This window comes from Haliotis cracherodii, unplaced genomic scaffold (genome assembly GCF_022045235.1).
Source record: "Haliotis cracherodii isolate W230 unplaced genomic scaffold, xgHalCrac1.p SCAF_12, whole genome shotgun sequence".
NCBI lineage: Eukaryota > Metazoa > Mollusca > Gastropoda > Lepetellida > Haliotidae > Haliotis > Haliotis cracherodii.
The window spans coordinates 7,543,972-7,565,667 of record NW_027266267.1 but is presented as its reverse complement, the minus strand read 5'-3'; the positions used below and the strand labels follow the sequence as shown (position 1 = coordinate 7,565,667).

At 42.7% G+C, this 21,696-nt stretch overlaps 1 protein-coding gene across 1 annotated transcript; it reads right to left on the bottom strand.

The window, feature by feature from the left end:
- Nucleotides 1-954: 954 nt before the first annotated feature.
- On the bottom strand, nucleotides 955-10,285 carry LOC139457490 (uncharacterized). The gene is made up of 2 exons (XM_071238871.1): nucleotides 10,145-10,285; nucleotides 955-3,039 (listed from the first exon to the last, which is right to left on the bottom strand). The coding sequence occupies exons 1-2, from the start codon at nucleotides 10,164-10,166 to the stop codon at nucleotides 1,157-1,159; spliced, it is 1,905 nt and encodes a 634-aa protein (XP_071094972.1). The 5' UTR covers nucleotides 10,167-10,285; the 3' UTR covers nucleotides 955-1,156.
- Between the last annotated feature and the right edge of the window lie 11,411 nt (nucleotides 10,286-21,696).

Sequence of the window (21,696 nt, the reverse complement as noted above, 5' to 3'; positions counted from 1 at the left end):
ACAAATCAATAAAGTAAATATTTCTAGTACCTCCCGTAAAATACAATCCGTTCTAAACTGGTTATATGTAGGTATCACAAAATTAGACTTTCCCCATTCCACTGGGCTCTGCCCCACATGTCAAGTTCCTCAAATAAAATAGTACTTATTCTACACGTGTTTTTAAGGCAGGCAAGGTCTAGACACTGTCTCATGTGACACAGACCTGTCTATGTGTATTAAAGGGAGGCAAGGTCTAGACGCTGTCTATGTGACACAGACCTGTCTATGTGTATTAAAGGTAGACAAGGTCTAGACGCTGTCTAGTGTGACTCAGACCTGTCTATGTGTATTAAAGATAGGCACGGTCTAGACGCTGTCTAGTGTGACACAGACCTGTCTATGTGTATTAAAGGTAGACAAGGTCTAGACGCTGTCTAGGGTGACACAGACCTGTCTATGTGTATTAAAGGTAGACAAGGTCTAGACGCTGTCTAGTGTGACACAGACCTGTCTATGTGTATTAAAGGTAGACAAGGTCTAGACGCTGTCTAGTGTGACACAGACCTGTCTATGTGTATTAAAGGTAGACAAGGTCTAGACGCTGTCTAGTGTGACACAGACCTGTCTATGTGTATTAAAGGTAGACAAGGTCTAGACGCTGTCTAGTGTGACACAGACCTGTCTATGTGTATTAAAGGTAGACAAGGTCTAGACGCTGTCTAGTGTGACACAGACCTGTCTATGTGTATTAAAGGTAGGCACGGTCTAGACGCTGTCTAGGGTGACACAGACCTGTCTTTGTGTATTAAAGGTAGACAAGGTCTAGACGCTGTCTAGTGTGACACATACCTGTCTATGTGTATTAAAGGTAGACAAGGTCTAGACGCTGTCTAGGGTGACACAGACCTGTCTATGTGTATTAAAGGTAGACAAGGTCTAGACGCTGTCTAGTGTGACACAGACCTGTCTATGTGTATTACAGCTAGCCACGGTCTAGACGCTGTCTAGGGTGACACAGACCTGCCTATGTGTTTTAAAGTTAGCCACGGTCTGGGTATCGATAGATGACTTCCGTGCTAGAACTGCCAATCGGCAAGTTTACCATCCGGTATTATAAAGATTCCGCATTGTCAAACATATCCATTCGAAACGTTGAAACTGGTAACACACCTATTCACTGAACTGTGAACACACCCACTTTCCCATTGTCATTACAAACATACACAGTTCCCTTGGATCCGATGGCCACGCATTTAGGATCTTTCATTCCTTCCGTCTTGGACAACATGTACCGTATGCTTCCCGCATAGTCCACAAGCGCTAGGGCCGGCTTGCTATCCACCACAAAGATGTAACCTTTTCCATCATCGGCCATGCCCATGGGTTTCTTAATGTACTTACCAAACCCAAGCTCGCACATGTGTAACACGTGGCCACTCAACCGCAGACAGGCTACCTTGGACACCGTACAGTCAGACACCATGAGGTCTCCATTGGCAACAGTGCACATGTACAGGGGATTGGCGAACAGAGCTGTTCCGTTGTGAATACACTTGAGAATATTGCCTTCTAAGTCCATGATGTGGATGAGGACCGCCCCTGTCCCGGGGCAGGTGCTGACGGCGAAGGCATCTGTGCCCACAGCTGTGATTCCCCAATATTTCAGCTCGGTCTTGAGAGTCGTCTGTAGTATCAGGGTCGGCGAGACGGACATGATAGCAACATGCTTGGCTGCAGGGACAGTGACCGCCACCATGTTCCCAACATAATTACAGATACCGTGCGGCTTCTTTTCCATGGCCAGCTTGCTCTGCATGTCCTTGGTACCATGCGTGTAAAAGGACTTGACGCAGAAATTCTCCCCGTCAGTGACAACCAAAACTCCACCGGCTACAGACACAGCATCACGTAAGCTTGGTTGATTCTTATCCCCCTTTACTTTAGCAGAGATGATTCTTTCCAGCTTCAAGCCCCGCCCTTCGGTAACAAGGGGTTCGAAAGGAGAGATGTTTCCGACCTGAACTGGTGTCTGGGGAGACGTGGGCGTGGCAGGGGAAGCAGGTGCCGTTGGGGAGAGCGGTGGTGGTGTGGAGATCGGCAAAAGCATCAACTGTCTGGTTAGCGACTGGCTTCTGAGACTTCCTAATGGCGGCACGTTCCAGTGTTTCGCCTGGTAACTCAGGGTCCGCATCTGTATGTCACAAGAGGACTTCTCCTTGTATGATGAGAATTTAATGCAGTACTGTTCCATTGTGTTGTACTGGTCAATAACGCGATGGAGGTCACCACCATGGATCAGGTCATGAGATGCATCTTTCAGACGAGTGAGAAATTGAGTTTGACTGTTGCGGTTACGCAGTTCTTCATTCAGCTCGCTGTCAAACCTGCTGTAAGCATGGTCCAGCTCCTCCAAGATTTTGGCTTCTTCTCCTTTGATCTTCTGCACGACCTCTGCCACATGTTGAACAATCTTTCTCTTCTCCGTACAGTACTGCTTCTCCAGCTTGTCATGTTCCCTCGTCTGCTCCAGCTTCCTGCCTGCAGACCTGTCAAGGTGGGAACAGAAGGAGTGATGAAACATCCTGATCCTGGCCCTCTTTTCAGCCACAGCCTCCTCCAGTGTGATGACTTGCAGGCACGTCCTGTGGAGAGTTGGAGCACAGGACGAGCAGATCATCACATCGCAGTCAACGCACAGAAAGTCCAAAGACTTGCCTGGGTGCTTGTAACAGAGCCTCCCTTGCACAGTGGGTATAGAGTCTGTTCCACTGGACACCATGCCCAGAAGGTTCTTGATCAGAAAGTTGTCCTTGAACTGACTGGCCCACTTATCAATTGAAACACTTGGATTTGGAATTTCGTTGTTTTCCCGACATGTTGGGCAATTGAAGCGAGGGTTGGATCTCGAGCAGACGCTTTGGATGTAGCCGGACAGGCATCCTCTGCAGAAGGTGTGGACGCAGGGGAGGAACTTGGGTTCTTTGAACTTGTCGAAGCAGATGCCACATTCCAGGAATCCCCGACTGAAGGAATCATGACGGCTGAGGGACGAAGACCCTAAAAAAATAGAAGAGTTGTGAGGGAATTTGTTCTACAAGTACCGAATATTTGTTAAATACAACATACTATAAAAATTCATTTGTTTAATGCTAATAGTCATTTTGTATAATAATCAGAACATATTTACTTTGTACCACATGTTTAGGTGAGTTGTATAGTCTGCAATGTCCCCTACAGGCAGGGGTGGGGAAATATATCAATATCAATAATGAAATAATTGTTTCATCTGCCCTGATATTGGCATAATTCCAGAGACACGTGTATTCACAACCTTGCCAATTAATGACGGGTACATGACTCTTTTGAGGGATACCTTAGTTGTGTAAGCAAATATAAAATAAAATATATGTTGAACCTCCCTGTGAACGCTGGAAGACCGCCAGACTGCCCCATATATAAAGACATCGAAAACAATCAATTGTTCCCCGAAAATTCTGGAAAAAAAATGCCTGCCACAAAAATTACATTGTTAAAAGGTGTTTTTCTTTTTTTAAATCCAGGCTCGTAGTTTTAAATAATAAAATAATACAAATAATAACGCTGTTGTTTTCTTCCCAAACTAAGTGAGCATTTTAATATTTAAAAAAATGAAATAATGTTTTAGATGTATATAACTGTTCTAAATATATAGGCTTGACTCAGAAAGTAAATTAGATCGTAATTGTGTTTCGGAAATTAGCTCATTTGCACGCATGCTGAAAAAGCTTCATTTGGGTATTAACGCGAGCTGTTTTTATACATGTGAGTTATTCATTTAATGCATGCGTTTATATACGCAAATTAATTGAAAGTAATTGGGTTTTGAATATTATTATTATTTTTCTTTCTTTTTTTTTTTTTCTTTTTTTTTTTTGGGGGGGGGGGGGGGGGGGATAATTTACGCAAATACGCTGCTTATCTGTACCTCTGGAACCACATCATAATTTTTCCATAGAATAGGTTTATCACTGCTACATTGTACTACAGCAATCGTCAGAATCCACGGATACATATATCTCACCTACCTAAATAGTCACAATAATATGGCACTCATAATCTTCACAACTATCAGACATATTTCTGAATCATTGATCTGCAGTGGAATAATTGGTTCTGAATCCTGTATCATGAATTGTAGTATGTTGATCACAGCACTACCGTACATGCCTGTTTTAAATGGAAGTGACCGCCTCCGTGGTCTTGTGGTAGAGCGTCCGCCCGGAGAGCGGAAGGTCCGGGGTTCGATCCCCGGCCGCGTCATACCAAAAGACATTATAGGATGTTATTTGTTGTAACCCTGTCTGGTGCTCGGCATTAAGGGGCTAAAACAAAGACTGGTCGGCTCGAAGTCAGTATACTGTGTCTGAGTGGGTGTTCATGTTAAACTGCGGTATGGTATCTAAGTGAGCTAGCACTATAAATCGGCATCAGTCCGGACTAGTACAAGCAGCCACACACACACACGTACATTCACGTCGCTATATAAGTGCAATAATCTTGGACGCGACGTTAAACCCCATTTCACCTCACCTTTAAATGGGAGTAAACATAGAGTCTATCAATGATATGCCTCTGTTATAGTTAGGGTCATCTCACACCAGACACAGATGGGACAAATAATACTTTTCCCCCAGATATAAAGACATTTTCCGTCCTGAAATAGTTCATTGAATATTAACGTGAAAAGAGAACGTGTGTAATATGTTGATGCTTCAAAGAACGGGAGATTTATTTTGATCAATTTTATCAATCTAACTAGAAATATCCTGTTCAGGAGCTCTGTAAGGATCAAGTTGTTCACGTGGCTCGGGTTGGCTCGCATCACACATAACCTCACGTTCAGACACAAGCAGCAGATTACAGAAGTGGTCGATCAGGTTTTGAGAACCAATTTTCCTGACTTACATCATTACTAACTGTGCCCTGCTTCCAAATTTTCGAAAACTCCTCAGGATTGCCTCTTAGGATTGCAATTGGGTATTTCTTACTACAAGTCAAGAAGGCATTTCTTTTCTTATTAAACATTCTTCTAAGTTTGGTTTGAAATGGTCTAAAATGACAAAAAGCCAGCCCATGATCCCCGTGAGCTCTAAAAGCTGCATATTGGTCATGTTATATTTCGTCAAGTTCTTCACCCCACCGTGATTTGTTGAATCCCATAAAATATCCTTGTACATTTTCTTAGAATGTCCAGCTATCTATTGATACACTCTAGTGAGATCTAAACTGCTCTTTCTATATCTTGATAAAGGAGTAAACTTTGTAGGAAGGGATCTCTTGTTTCTTTATCCCAACATCGTTAATCCTGATGGTCTGTCACACGTGCTGCTTAACTGGTCCCTGTTGGCATGCTATGCACAAGGATGCTGGATGTTGAAAGAGCAACATAATGAGTGAGTGAGTGAGTTCGGTTTAACGCCGCTTTTAACAGTATTCCAGTTATATCACGGCGTGTCAGCTTAATGTGGGAGGAAAGCCCGAAGTGATGCAGGTCTCAGACGTTTACCACTTCGGTGAAACCCACGAGCACGGGTATGGTGCTGACAAACCTAGAATCATAATCGGGGCGAACCGGGATTCGAACCCACAATCATAGGTTTCTGGCGTGCCCAAGGGACGAGCAACATAATGGAAAGTAGATTCTTTTTTTTTTTCAAACGTGATCACATAGACATTATTTTCTACGTGAATACGGTATCCATTAATGACGAAGGTTGTAGCTTAAACATGCGAGAATACTAGTTAATGTATTACTAATAATTGATTATAGACCCGTGAAGAACCGGGGTAGAATAGGTCTTCAGCAACCAATGCATGTCGTGAAAGGCGACTATGCTTGTCGTCAGAGGCGCCTAACGGGATCGGGTGGTCAGGCTCGCTGACTTGGTTGATCGTATCTCATTGCGTGGATCGTAATGTCAATCATTAGATTGTCTGGTCCAGACTCGATTATCTCCCAACCGCCGTCATAGAGCTGGAATATTGCTGAGTGAGGCGTTAAACAAGAAACAAACTGGATTAGAATTAACAACAGAATTATAAACCTCAGAGTGTTCATTTGTATTGATCATTAGGTTTCTTCAAACTTGAGAAAGACCCACATGAGTTTTACTTGCGTAGAAAACCCGGGACTTACTGTGGAAGACCCGGCGACTTGATTTTCATCGTTATAAAAAGTTACCTATTCCATATCAAGTCCCTGGGTCTTCCACAGTAGGTCCCCAGGACTTCCATACCCTTTATTTTAAAAAAAACCCCGCAATACTAGATTTTCTTCACTTTAATTGAAGTTGACATTTACAATGATATTCTTTGCAGGCCCCCCTTCCTGCGGCAGCGCAGAAACGGTTTTTAGTTTTCGTTTGTGTGAGAAATAAATCGTCACCTTTCTCTCTCTCCCACATCTTTGCCACTAAATGAAACTCGACTGTAAGCTGTCCACATTATGACGGAGACGCTCACGGGCAATGCGTGCGTGAACGACCAGCACGTGCATGACACCCGTAGTTGTCACTCAACATAGCTCACGGATGCGTTTATAGTCTCGTTATATCGCATATATAGATCCTCGTTATTGCGTTTTAGAATTAACTTTGTCGGTTTATAAGTCAGATAAAACACTTATCCTCGGTTTTGGTTTGAAAATGTAATCCCGCCTGGTCGGAAAGATCTTCCCTCCCAAGCGGGTTTACCTTTTCAACCAAAACCTCGGAACGTGTTTTATCCTTCACGTATAAAACAAAGAGGTAAGAAAGAAAGAAGACACGATGGGGTCGATATCTGAAGTAAATTGTATTTCTTAGTGACGTTTAAAGTACATGACTTCAACCGGCATTGCTGCCCATAATTGGGAATTATCGACACTATCAAGAAATCTGTGATGGTCATACAGATAAAATGTTGAGGTGCATTTCTTTTTCGTCTTGAGATTATATCCGCGACTGGCTTCCTAGAACGCCCAGTGATTTCTCCGCTCCAGTTCACACTCAACACATACGTCATTCATTGAGTACTGCCTTCTGTCGTGCCGGCCAATGTCGACCAATTACGTGTATGTACCTGGGGTTTTTCGTGGGGTTTCACCTGGTGGTTTCCTCTGGAATTCTGACTGGGTTTCTACTCGGGAACTATCAGAGAAAACACCCAGTAATCAAATCAGGGTGACGAACATTATCCTGAACTGGTAATGTCTAAGGCTTGTCACAAAATCGCGAATCTGAGACTCGTCAATCGTAATATGCCTCAGTGTGTCTGAACAAGACTGCCTGTCCAATACACCGTGAGTCATTAAGTAACCTGCCCCGGCTTACACCTGGTAAATAGACGCACAACAGAAAGAGACGCATCCAGAATAAATAGGGAAGAAGTTTGATGGATTAAAAACGATCACACATTTATATCTTTTTAAAACTTGAAATGCAACTATATTTGTGTTAAACATCGAAAAAAGTGAGTGAGTGGGCGAGATGGGTTTAACGCTGCTCAGAGCTGTATTTCAGTTATATCGCGGCGTGTCAGCTAGATGTGGGAGGAAAGCCCGAAGTGATGCAGGTCTCAGACGTTTACCACTTTGGTGAAACCCAAGAGCACGGGTATGGTGCTGACAAACCTAGAAACATAATCGGGTCGAACCGGGATTCGAATCAATCAAGGGACGCGCGGTGGGGTAGCCTAGTGGTAAAAGCATTCGCTCATCACGTTGGCCCGGGTTCGATTCCCCAAATTTGTATAATTGGTGAATCCCATTGTTGACGTACCCCGCAGTGATATTGCTGGAATATTGATAAATGCGGCGCAAAATAATACTCACTCTGTCACACAAAGGCCGAATATAAGGACCTATCAAAATAAACACTAGTTCTTATTCCAAGATGTACGGTAAGCTTCTCCCACACAATACATCGCGATAGCGCCAACCAGGCTTTGAATAAGTGAGCAAGGATTGTTTACATACCAATGCATGTCCGCTGATCGTGGAATCGTTTTCACAAAACATAAACGTATTCACAGTTCGTCCTTGACATGGCCCATGCGAGGATACAGACTTTTGTTTGTTTGTTTGTTTGTTGGTTGGTTGTTTACGTCGTAATCAGCAATATTCCAGCTATATGACGGCGGTCTGTAAATAAGCGAGTCTTGACCAGGCAATCAGGTAACTGATATTGGGAAAAACGATCCACACCGTCGGGGTACGAGATACAGCTTTTGTTTGTTTGTTTGTTTGTTTGTTTGTGAGTTGTTTACGTCATAATCAACAATATTTTAGCTATATGACGGCGGTCTGTAAATAAGGGAGTCTTGACCAGACAATCAGATAAATGATATTGGGAAAAACGATCAACACTGTCGGGATACGAGATACAGCTTGTGTTTGTTTGTTTGTTTGTGAGTTGTTAACGTTATATTCAGCAATATTCCAGCTATATGACGGCGGTCTGTAAATAAGGGAGTCTTGACCAGACAATCAGGTAATTGATATTGGGAAAAACGATCCACATCGTCGGGGTACGAGATACAGCTTTTGTTTGTTTGTTTGTTGGTTGGTTGGTTGTTTAACGCCACAATCAACAATATCCCAGCTATATGACGGCGGTCTGTAAATAAGGGAGTCTTGACCAGACAATCTAGGTAAGTGATATTGGGAAAAACGATCCGCACTGTCGGGGTACGAGATACAGCTTTTGTTTGTTTGTTTGTTTGTGAGTTGTTTACGGCACAATCAGCAATATTCCAGCTATATGACGGCGGTCTGTAAATAAGGGAGTCTTGACCAGACAATCGGGTAACTGATATTGGGAAAAACGATCCACACTGTCGGCGTACAGATACAGCTTTTGTTTGTTTGTTTGTTTGTTTGTTGTTTAACGTCACAATCAGCAACATTCCAGCTATATGACGATGGACCGTAAATAATCGAGTTATTCACAATTCGACCTCATAATGATCCAGGTGAGGATACAGCTTTTTGTTTGTTTATTGTTTACCGCCGTGATGAGCAATATTCCAGCTGTAACATATGACTGGATATAATGTTGTCTTGATCAGACAATCAAGTTATTGATATTAGGAGCATCTATCCACGCTATCGGGGTCTGCACTCGCGTAATCTTGAAAGTGTATCATCAAATTGGCTAATGGTCATATTTTATGTTTATAGGCGGATCATCAGTTTGTTTGAGTATGTTTCTACGTTTATCCACACATAGCTCGTGGGTTTCATCGAAGTAGATATCCGAGAACCGCATCACTTACTCCACATGAAGAGTACCAAGATTAATCAAAGCGCCTATGTTAAAGTATGGGACACTATGATCACTTTAGCGCTAAGTTCGCTTTGTGGAGGTAAGGTGAGGTGAAATGGGGTTTAACGTCGCGTCAAAGATTATTTTACTTATATAGCAACGTGCATGTACGTGTGTGTGTTTGTGTGGCTGCTTGTACTAGACCGGACTGATGCCGATTTATAGTGCTAGCCCACTGAGATACCATGCCGCAGTTTAACATGAATACCCCACTCAGACACAGTATACTGACTCCGAGCCAACCAGTCCTTGTTTAGCCCCTTAATGCCGAGCGCCAGACAGGGTCACAACAAGTACATTCTTCTAACGTCTTTTGGTAAGACGCGGTCGGGGATCGAACCCCGGACCTTCCGCTCTCCTGGCGGACGCTCTACCACTAGACCACGGAGGCGGTCACTTCCATTTAAAACAGGCATGTACGGTAGTGGTGTGATCAACATACTACCATTCAGGAGGCGGTCTCACTTTGTGGAACGGGCCCCTGATCTTTTTGCATGTCTTGTAAAGGCGACAATGGCCCTGTCAGGATTCCATACAACAGCCGCGGAATGAGAACACGAAGGACGGTGTCAAACCCCAGCTAACTCGACATGTCTCAGTGGAGTATTGAGGGTGGTGAGGCGAGCGTGACACCTTGACGTATGTCACGGTGACTGGTAGGTTATACATATCGGTCCAGGTATACATTCACATAAATACCACATCCCAACCTATACATGACTATACCTCAACATATACATCCATGTGTATTATATCTCATCACGTCCTAAACAAGGTGTTCGTGTGTACATATTATTCAACGTGTTGTAAACATCACGTACCTTCAATTCTCGTGTCGTCCATGGTAATAGATTTACGACGTTTAAATCCGTCCTTAGTCTAGGCTGTGCAGTTGCAAGACGTCACGCATGACTGATCAGACAATATCAACCAGGATGTGACAAGTGGAAAACACCTCCCAGCTTAAGTAAACCAAAGGGGAAATTTCCAGATCGACTGTCGTGATTGTGAAATCACGGAAAGAAAGAGCCCCGTCTTCATTGGTCCATGACTCAATGTTGCATTCCGTTGGTTGTCGGTGTCACTGAACAACCTACGTATTGTGGGCCTGTTATTCCGGGTTGTATCTTGTGACCCTCCGTCTATATTTAGCTCAACTGGCTTCTCGGGGTGGACGTGGGGATTCCGGGTAGGAATCGGGTGGCTGAACTCGGCGAGTTGGATAATGGCGCCATCGCGTGCTGTGTGCGGCGTTAAACAAGACGGGTAATCTCGATCTGCCTCAAGGCCTGCGATCCTATACTACAGTCTGTTTGTTTGTTTGTTTGTCTGTTTGTTTGTTGTTTAACACCAGCTATATGACGGCGGTCTGTAAATAATTGAGTCTGGACCAGGCAATCCAGTGATTGACATCATGATCATTGATCTGCGGAATTGGGACCGATGACATGCATCAACCAAGTCAGCAGTCGGACCACCCGATCCCGTTAGTCGCCTCTTACGACAAGCATAGTCGCCTTTTACGGCAAGCATGGGTTTCTGAAGACCTTTCTCATCCCTGTCTTCCCGGGAATTCAGTTTGTGACGACAGACGATGTTTGTGTTAAATATGAATGAATTTTAAGATAATATATAAGATATAGTTGAGAGATTACACGCGAGTCAGTAAAAAATGTGAAACTAGCACATACATATTCTCGGACCCCATGGTACCGCGGCATTCGTCGTATCGCGGCCTTTGTGATTTGCGATAGTTCACGCGGGACACGCCTCTTAGCGGCTGTCTATTAATGCAAATCGGTAACCAGGAAGCGCTGACTTCGTAAACAATTTCAATTTTCTCGGAATGTTCCGTCTGCTGTAAGTAAGAAGTTATTAATACGTTGATACATATTTCTGGCATCTGTTGTAATATTGCCTTACCCCCATCTATCAATGGCCAACGATATAACCCGCAGTTCCCCAAGTAAACTTTCTCTATCGACCTGAACTAGAAAAATCTGCATAGTCATGGCGACTAATGAGGTAACGGAAGTTACGTAGTCCGCACTTTTTTTCCCCGCTCTGTGCCCAGAATCTATTGGGAGATCATAAGGGCCTTAATGCCAAACTTAGAAATACTTTCTTCACTAGTACCCAAAAGATAAATACATACTTTGGGCATACTAGGAATGCTTTTTATATATTTATTGTTGACTTTTAACATTTTTTCATTTTGTGACAAATTATTGTCATCCAATTTTTTTTAAACAATCTTATTATATCATTTCTGATATTTTGTTGTTGACTTATAAAAATATTTTTCTCTTACTTTTCGGTAAATATGCATGGAATACATATTGCTGATAACACATTTAGAATTTTACTTGCGCTGTCTTTGCACTTGTCTGGACAAATCACTGATGTCTGGCATGATCATACCATGTGGTTGGTAGAATTATGTCCTCTTTTTGTCCAATTCGGACCTCCATACACAACTTTTCTCTGTACAGCGATACGATGGAGTTCTCTCCCTTGTCAAACAGAGCGCGCGGCCCGGCTTTTACTCTGAGCTACTGATATAAATAATTAACTTTTATCAGTAAAATATGCATTGTTTAATAAAATGAATGATATCTGATACAGAGAACACGAAAAATCATAAAGGTTTGTGAGTGCATTTTGTTCCGTTTAGCGTACATGACAAGTACCGCGATACCCCGAGGTAGCAGTACATACATACATACATACATACACTGCGGCGTCGACAAACAATAAACAAACAAACTATAACGTAACCAGTTGTCGAAGTCTGCTTTGTATGGGGTAATGATATAGTGTTCATGTTTCTCACATTGACGCAGTGTGAGTGGTAACGTCCCACGTACACAGCTGTGAGGGTAGAATAGGTCTTCAGCGGCCCATGCTTGTCGTAAAACGCGACTAATGGGATCGGGTGGTCAGGCTCGCTGACTTGATTCATGCACGTCATCGGATCCTGATTGCGTGGATCGATGCTCATGATTTCAATCACTGGATTGTCTGGTCCAGACTCGATTTTTTTACAGCCCGTTGGCATATAGCTGGGATATTGCTGAGTGCGGCGTTGATCAACAAATAAACAAACAAATATACAAACAAACAAAGCTGTGACGGGACACTGACTAGTGAATGAATCTGAATGAAGGGCCGTATATTGACAACAGTCTTGCAGGAGTTATCTCCTCATGATTTCCGATGGCAAAGCGGGAAATTTCCATGCTTTGAGATGATGAATCGTCGCGTTCAAGATTCTTGCACTTAATAGATATAGTGTGTGTGTGTGTGTGTGTGTGTGTGTGCGTGCGTGCGTGCGTGCGTACGTGCGTGTGACTAACAGTGCTAGCCCACTGAGATACAATACCGCAGTTTAACATGGATACCCAACTCCGACACATGACACTGACCCAGATCCGACCAGTCCTTGTTTTATTCCCTTTATGCCGTGCGCCTGGCAGGGTAACAACAAGTATAATCTTTTACGTCTACCCGAAGGACCTAAGATGGGTGGTTCGATCCCTGGCCGCGTCATACCAAATACGTTGAAGTTAAAGATAATTGTTGTGAGGCTGCTAGATACAAGATGTCTGTGAGTATAACTTGTAAATATAATGATTATATACTTCATTTTGAAAGACTGACTTTATGAAGTTGTAAAAAGTAATATTTTTTACTGCAGTGAACGTAAAAATTGATATTTTACTGCAGTGAACGTAAAAAATGATAGTTAACTGCAGTGAACGTAAAAATTGATATTTTACTGCAGTGAACGTAAAAATTGATATTTTACTGCAGTGAACGTAAAACTTGATATTTTACTGCAGTGAACGTAAAAACTGATATTTTACTGTAGTGAACGTAAAAACTGATATTTTAATGCAGTGAACCGTATAGATTGATATTTTACTGCAGTGAACGTAAAAATTGATATTTTAATGCAGTGAACGTAAAAATTGATATTTTACTGCAGTGAACGTAAAAATTGATATTTTAATGCAGTGAACGTAAAAATTGATATTTTAATGCAGTGAACGTAAAACTTGATATGTTACTGCAGTGGACGTAAAAATTGATATTTTACTGCAGTGAACGTAAAAATTGATATTTTACTGCAGTGAACGTATAGATTGATATTTTACTGCAGTGAACGTCAAAATTGATATGTTACTGCAGTGAACGTAAAAATTGATATTTTACTGCAGTGAACGTAAAAATTGATATTTTACTGCAGTGAACATGACACTTTGACGGAACTATTGTCATACAAGAGTTACTTCCCCGCACATTGTCTCCCTTTATCGTATTTGTCTCGCCCGTACACAAACTATTGACTTTCTTTTACGTTTGTTCCACATTGACAATGACAGATGGTCATTTATGGCGCTAATATCGCTTCATGCCGGGAGAATTGACGCCTTAAGGTTTTACATTTGAAATGAGATAATTCATTTTCCTAAAGACAACAACACGAAGGGTATCTCGTGAAAAATCATGTTTCTCTCATCTCGTGACTAGGGGCGGTCCTGTAGCCTCGTGGTTAAAGCGTTCGCTCGTTACACCGAAGACCCGGGTTCGATTCCCGACATGGGTACAATGTGTGAAGCCCATTTCTGGTGTCCCCCGCCGTGATATTGCTGGAATATTGCTAAAAGCAGCGTAAAACCATACTCACTCAATCACTCATTCATCTCGTGACTGAGGCAAGGAGATATTTTCACTTGTTGTAATATCTCATTTCCCCCGTCACTCGAGGAGAGAAACATGATATTTCATTCGACAAATGAGATTCCACTATATGTTAAACAATTCATTTTGTTGACATAATAAATTTTTTTAAATATATTTAAAATATATGTTATGTATTAATGAACATGACATATCACCATAAAGATTTGTCTGTGACCTCCAACTGATAAAATATTGCAATGCAATGAAATTCTAGAAACGTTATTACTAAAACATTCGAAAAAATGTGATACGCGTTTTTACATATGCACACGGATTTCAATGGATTTAAATAAAGATGCATTGAGTGAGTGAGTGAGTATGGTTTTACGCCGCTTTTTAGCAATATTCCAGCAATATCACGGCGGGGGACACCAGAAATGGGCTTCACACATTGTACCCATGTCGGGAATCGAACCCGGGTCTTCGGCGTGACGAGCCAACGCTTTAACCACGAGGCTACCCGACCGCCCAAAAGCTGCATTGAGAGAACTTTTTGATATTTAACGTATCGACAATATCTCAGCCAAATAGCAACGAAAACAAATTGTACACACATTTTCAGTAAAATATCAAGGTGTAGATCAAAGTCAGAACCCAAACAAGGCGTGTGAAGATCACACAATCCCAAGGAACTTACAAGAAGAAAAGTCTTCGAAGGGATCCAGGGTTAGAATTGGTCCCCAGGACTCCATGCTAGTCGGAAGCGAAGGTGAGGTGAGGTGAAATGGGGTTTAACGTCGCGACCAAGATTATTGCACTTATATAGCGACGTGCATGTACGTGTGTGTGTGTCTGCTTGTACTAGTCCGGACTGATGCCGACTTATAGTTCTAGCACACTGAGATACCATGCCGCAGTTTAACATAAATAATCCACTGAGACACACTATACTGACTCCGAGCCGACCAGTCCTTGTTTTAGCCGCTTTAATGCCGAGCGCCAGACAGGGTAACAACAAGTACCATCTTTTAACGTCTTTTGGTATGACGCGGCCGGAGATCGAACCCCGGACCTTCCGCTCACCGGGCGGACGCTCTACCATTAGACCACGGAGGCGGTCCCGGAAGCGAAGAGGAGACTCGGTTGATGATGCCATCGTACCTGATGTTTGTTGGTCATAACATCAATTTATCAATTTATCAATCACTGGATTGTCTGGTCCAGAGTCAATTATTTCTATGCCGCCGTCACCTAGAGCAGTGCCGCGTTGAACATTGTGCTGGGGTGACCTTCTGTCCCGCTTGTGTAATGTGATCCGACGGCTATTTTGGGCAAAAGTCTCATTCGAACTGGTCTCAATACAAATCTGAACATGACAAGATAGACACAATTTTATGGATAGCAACTTCTTTAATACTGTGAAAAGCGACGTTTCGGTATAGATCCTTATACCGTTGTCAAGCAAGATTGAAAGAGGTTGTTGTTGTTGCATTAAGTGTTTAAGAGGTCGCCTTCTGCCTAGGCAATTTCGGCTGACCTTGCCCTCCTGTGTGTGAGTAGGGTACACATATCTATTGTGATTTCGGTGTTCACATAATTTCTGTTTTTGCATTGATATGATTTCTATTTTCTTATATTGATATGATTTCATTTTTATCCTTGGCTGCTCTGTTTATATACATTCGAGTAGCTGTCCATCTCTCAGAAATACAGTTAGTTTTGCCTTCGCTATTTCATCTCTTGGCTTTAGGAGATCTATGACAGATAGCGGATCTAACTGCAATTCTTGTTTTAACCTAGCCCGGACTGGGGCATGATCTTGACATTCTAGTAACACTAGTGAATGAGGGACATAGTACAGAATATATATAGTAGGTGGAGGATTAACATTAGAGGATTAACAGTAACAACAATTGCATACCTGACTGGGATAACATTGGTAGGTGTGACAACAAAGGGATGGTGCTGTCACAACACGATGGACAGAGAACACATAGGTGGAAGCCAATAGGGACATGAAGCCAACAAACAGGATGAGTGATTATTGTTTGATGAGTTCATAGTAGGCGGGCGGGATGAAATAGCCTTCATCTCTATTGATTGATGACTTGTGTGTCCCCTGCAAGCTTATTTCTACTTTGGTCCATCTAAAGGCTCCTCCACTGTCTACATATAAGGAGTTGTAATGCTACTCGTACCTGGCTTAACGCCCAATTTCCCGGCTTCTACCTGTGACGTCACGACATTTGAATGTACAGTCGATTGTCACGTGACAGCCTGGTAGGATGGCCGGCAGTAATCAACTCCTTTCTGATGTTGACGTTACTTTGTAAAGGCAAAAACACCCAAAAATATTTAATTAAACTCTGTCTTCGAATACTTTTCTGGGACAACTACCATTTATCATAATATGATGGACTTATTAAACATTAATGCATTCATCCCTTTCACTCACTCACTCACACACTCACTCACTCATGCAGGAGCACATGCACGTGCATGTGTGTACACACATGATAAAGTTTTCCTTCGAAATGTACGTGCTAAATATAGGTGTACACGTGTTCTATGTGAAAAAAACAGGACCACTATTGTAATTGCAGGGTGTGTCCCTAGACGTAGATTTTGAACAAAACCATCAAAACCTTGAGCGCTCCATGAAGATCCTGGTTAAAACTGGTCTTCAGCAACCCATGTGTTTCGTAATTGTAAAAGGCGACTACGCTTGTTACTAAAATGCGACTAACGGGATCAGGTGGTCAGATTCGCTGACTTGGTTGATGCATGTCATCGCATCCCAATTGCGTGGATAGATTATCACGATGTCAAACACTGGATTTTCTGGTCCAGACTCGATCATTTACGGACCACCATCAGATAGATTGAATATTGCTGAGAGAGGCGTTAAACAACAAACAAACAAACAAACAATTATAAGCTTCTGTCTCCTACTTGCAGTTTCAATCTTCTCAGCGAAAGCACCTGGTCGCACAACTCGTTCTGATTTAGTGTAGGTGAGCCCGTAGGCAGAGTGAGTGAGTATGATTTTACGCCGCTTTTAGCAATATTCCAGCAATATCACGGCGGGGGACACCAAAAATGGGCTTCACACATTGTACCCATGTCGGGAATCGAACCCGGGTCTTCGGTGTGACGAGCGAACGCTTTAACCACTAGGCTACCCAACCGCCGCTATTGGAAATGACAATGATTGTGTCTCTTTATTTAAAGGAATGGTGCCAGGTGCCAGACATATTAACAACAAGAGCCATATTTTACCATTCTGTCATTGACAAAAGAATCCACACTGTATACTTCTCAAATTTAGTTTGAAAAACCCAATTATTTCATATTACTATAGTATATCTGTCATGGCTTAATATACTACTCAAGTTAAAGAACACGCGACCTTTTAAACTATTAAAGTAAGTCTGGTAAATTTGTTTGTTTGTTGTTTAACGCCGCACTCGATCCACGCCATTGGGATCGATGACATGCATCAACCAAGTCAGCGAGCCTGACAACCCGATCCCGTTAGTCGCCTCTTACGACAAGCATAGTCGCCTTTTACGGCAAGCATGGGTTGCTGAAGACCTATAATCTTGCATGGCATAATTTACTATTTGAAAGAAGGACACCCGATTGGTGTGATCTTTAACTCCTCATATTAGCTGTTTGAAATGTCCCCACCAGTGAAGGCACAATACACAGGTGGCAATGGAATGCGACTGCGTTAAGACTTGTATCAGGTGTCAACACTTGGTGAAGACAAATTCAAGTTTAATTGTGACTTCTTAAATGATATATTTCAATGGATAGATACGTTAGTCTCCCAGTGGCGACGCCTATTGTACATGGACAAGCTGACAAGTCACAACAAAACGTCAATTTCTGGTTCAAGTACCGAGTGCTGACTATTCAATGTTATTCTCACTGGGTGTGATCAAGCGTCGTTGTAAGACTGCACTTCTATTCGTTGTGTTTCAATGGAACTTGTTTCGTTGTTGTTGTGCAAGCTGTCCTGTTAGTCACTGTCCCTAGCAGACTCAGTCTCCCCCCTCTGATACAACATGGACAACATGACATTCTCTGTATCGCATGTCACCAAAAGGTTTTGTTTGAATAATGCAGGATAAAAGCATTGTGTGTGTATTGTTGTATGTGTGTTTGCGTCTCTCACTCTCTCCTACTCTCTCTGTTTCTCCCTCTTTCTCTGTTTTCTATAAAAAAAATCTAGGGGGGCAACTGCCCCCCACCCCCCGGCTGGCTACGGCACTGCCTACTCTCTCTCTCTTTCTCTCTTCCTATCTCTCTTTGTTTCTTTCTCTCTCTCTCCTGTACTCTCTCTGTCTCTCTCTCTTCCTTTCTCTCTCTCTCTTTTAAAAATCTAGGGGGGCAACTGCCCCCCACCCCCCGGCTGGCTACGGCACTGCCTACTCTCTCTCTCTTTCTCTCTTCCTATCTCTCTTTCCTACTCTCTCTTTGTTTCTTTCTCTCTCTCTCCTGTACTATCTCTGTCTCTCTCTCTTCCTTTCTCTCTCTCTCTCTCTCTCTCTCTCTCTCTCTCTCTCTTTTCTCTCGTTTTCTCTCTCCTACTCTCTTTCCTTCTCTTTCTCTCTCGGGGCTGTCGGGTAGCCTCGTGGTTAAAGCGTTCGCTCGTCACGCCGAAGACCCGGGTTTGAATCCCGACATGGGTAAAATGTGTGAAGCCCATTTTTGGTGTCCCCCGCCGTGATATTGCTGGAATATTGCTAAAAGCGGCGTAAAACCATACTCACTCACTCACTCGTTCTCTCTCTATTTTTCTTTCTCGTTCTCGTTCTCTCTCTCTCTTTCGCTCTCCTACTCTCTCTTTTTTTCTCTCTTTTCTCTCTCTCTCTCTCTCTCTCTCTCTCTCTCTGTGTTAAAGTGCTTGCCCACTGAAATACCATGCCCCTGTTTAACATGGATATCCCACGGAACTGAGACACAAGCTGAACAATCCTTCTTTTATCCCCTTGGTGACGAGCGTTAGATAGGGTGACAGCAAGTCTTTTGGTATGGCACGGTCGGTGATCGAATACCATAGAGGCAGAATGGATGATGCATCTCTGCTAGTGATGTACATGTGAGTGGGTGGCCAAATCGGCTGAGGTGCCATTTCATATTTCATCAGATACGATATAACAAGTGCTTCAAAGTGAAGTTATATCGTCACTCCAAATAGTCTGACTTTTGTTGGTCCGCACGCGAAGGGCACTTTTATTAAACACCCATTATCCCTCAAGAATATGAGTGAATGAGTGATTTGGTCCAACGCCATCTTGAACAGCATTTGATTTATATCACGGCGTGTCAGCTCAATAGGAAAATGAATGGGAAGCCGAAATCCTTTTACTATTTTGGTAAAACCCACGAGCACGTGTATGATGCTGAAATAGCAATAGGTCAAATTTAGATCTCACGAATGTACTGATGATATGTGATTTGTTACATAGGACACGAGGTGATGAAATTGGATAGACACGCAGCTGTAGTATTATATTCTACACTCATCACACGCACCTGTCAGTTAGTTCCAGAAGCCCTACTACAAACAATAGATATACCCCTAAACACAGACAGTTAACTGTGTAGTTGTCGTTCTATTTAGCTTTCTTTAGGAGACCAGTGAGACCGCCTCAACTTTGTCAGTTCCAGAGACCCTACTACACACAATAGATATACCCCTAAACACAGACAGTTAACTGTGTAGTTGTCGTTCTATTTAGCTTTCTTTAGGAGACCAGTGAGACCGCCTCAAATTTGTCAGTTCCAGAGACCCTACTACACACAATAGATATACCCCTAAACACAGACAGTTAACTGTGTAGTTGTCGTTCTATTTAGCTTTCTTTAGGAGACCAGTGAGACCGCCTCAACTTTGTCAGTTCCAGAGGCCCTACTACACACAATAGATATACCCCTAAACACAGACAGTTAACTGTGTAGTCGTCGTTCTATTTAGCTTTCTTTAGGAGACCAGTGAGACCGCCTCAACTTTGTCAGTTCCAGAGACCCTACTACACGCAATAGATATACCCCTAAACACAGACAGTTAACTGTGTAGTTGTCGTTCTATTTAGCTTTCTTTAGGAGACCAGTGAGACCGCCTCAACTTTGTCAGTTCCAGAGACCCTACTACACGCAATAGATATACCCCTAAACACAGACAGTTAACTGTGTAGTTGTCGTTCTATTTAGCTTTCTTTAGGAGACCAGTGAGACCGCCTCAACTTTGTCAGTTCCAGAGACCCTACTACACACAATAGATATACCCCTAAACACAGACAGTTAACTGTGTAGTTGTCGTTCTATTTAGCTTTCTTTAGGAGACCAGTGAGACCGCCTCAACTTTGTCAGTTCCAGAAGCCCCACTACACACAATAGATATACCCCTAAACACAGACAGTTAACTGTGTAGTTGTCGTTCTATTTAGCTTTCTTTAGGAGACCAGTGAGACCGCCTCAACTTTGTCAGTTCCAGAGACCCTACTACACACAATAGATATACCCCTAAACACAGACAGTTAACTGTGTAGCTTTCGTTCTATTTAGCTTTGTTTATGGGACTAGTGAGACCGCCTCAACTTTTTCATAGATAAATATTTGCATATAGATTCAGGATGACAAAACAGTCAACTTTCCCTACATGTCGAGCTGAGATACAATCAAGCTTGCTCTTTCTACCAAGATTTCAAAGAGCGTCATAAGACTCTTGTTCATAAGTTGTTTGATCAAGTTTACAACATTCAAGGCCTCAGTAAAGCTTTCAAAACGTTTTATGGTAGACATATGGAGGACATTCCAAATTTCACGCATCAGTGACAAAAATGATGTCCGATGCAGTTCCCTATTTTGACTTGTACCATATGTTCCCATGGTTTTTTAGGTGAACTATTCACTTGCCTTTGCATGTGTTTGTGATGGTGCCACCGGTGGGGCAGGATACGCTCATCTTTTCGCGAACACCTGGTATCATTACTATTTGATAGTGATTGATAAACACATGCTGAGGTACATTCGGTATCGTACAATGTCTATGTGTGTTAGATATGGAAAGGGTTTATTTACTTTAATGAGTGTACGCTTCCTGATTGGTCATTCTCTTGTGTTGATGTTTTGTATTTACTGGGTGATTTTTCTCGGTGTAACGCCTCTTTGAACAGAATTTCCGTTATATCACGGCGTGTCAGCTTGATGTGGGAGGAGTAAGTGAAGGAGTTGGGTTTAACGCTGCTTTGAACAGTACTCCAGTTGTATCAAGGCGTGTCAGCTTGATGTAGGAGGAGTGAGTGAGTTGGGTTTAACGCTGCTTTGGACACTACTCCAGTTATATCAAGGCGTGTCAGCTTGATGTGGGTGGAGTGAGTGAGTGAGTTGGGTTTAACGCTGCTTTGAACAGTACTCCAGTTGTATCAAGGCGTGTCAGCTTGATGTGGGTGGAGTGAGTGAGTGAGTTGGGTTTAACGCTGCTTTGAACAGTACTCCAGTTGTATCAAGGCGTGTCAGCTTGATGTGGGTGGAGTGAGTGAGTGAGTTGGGTTTAACGCTGCTTTGAACAGTACTCCAGTTGTATCAAGGCGTGTCAGCTTGATGTGGGAGGAGTGAGTGAGTGAGTTGGGTTTAACGCTGCTTTGGACACTACTCCAGTTATATCAAGGCGTGT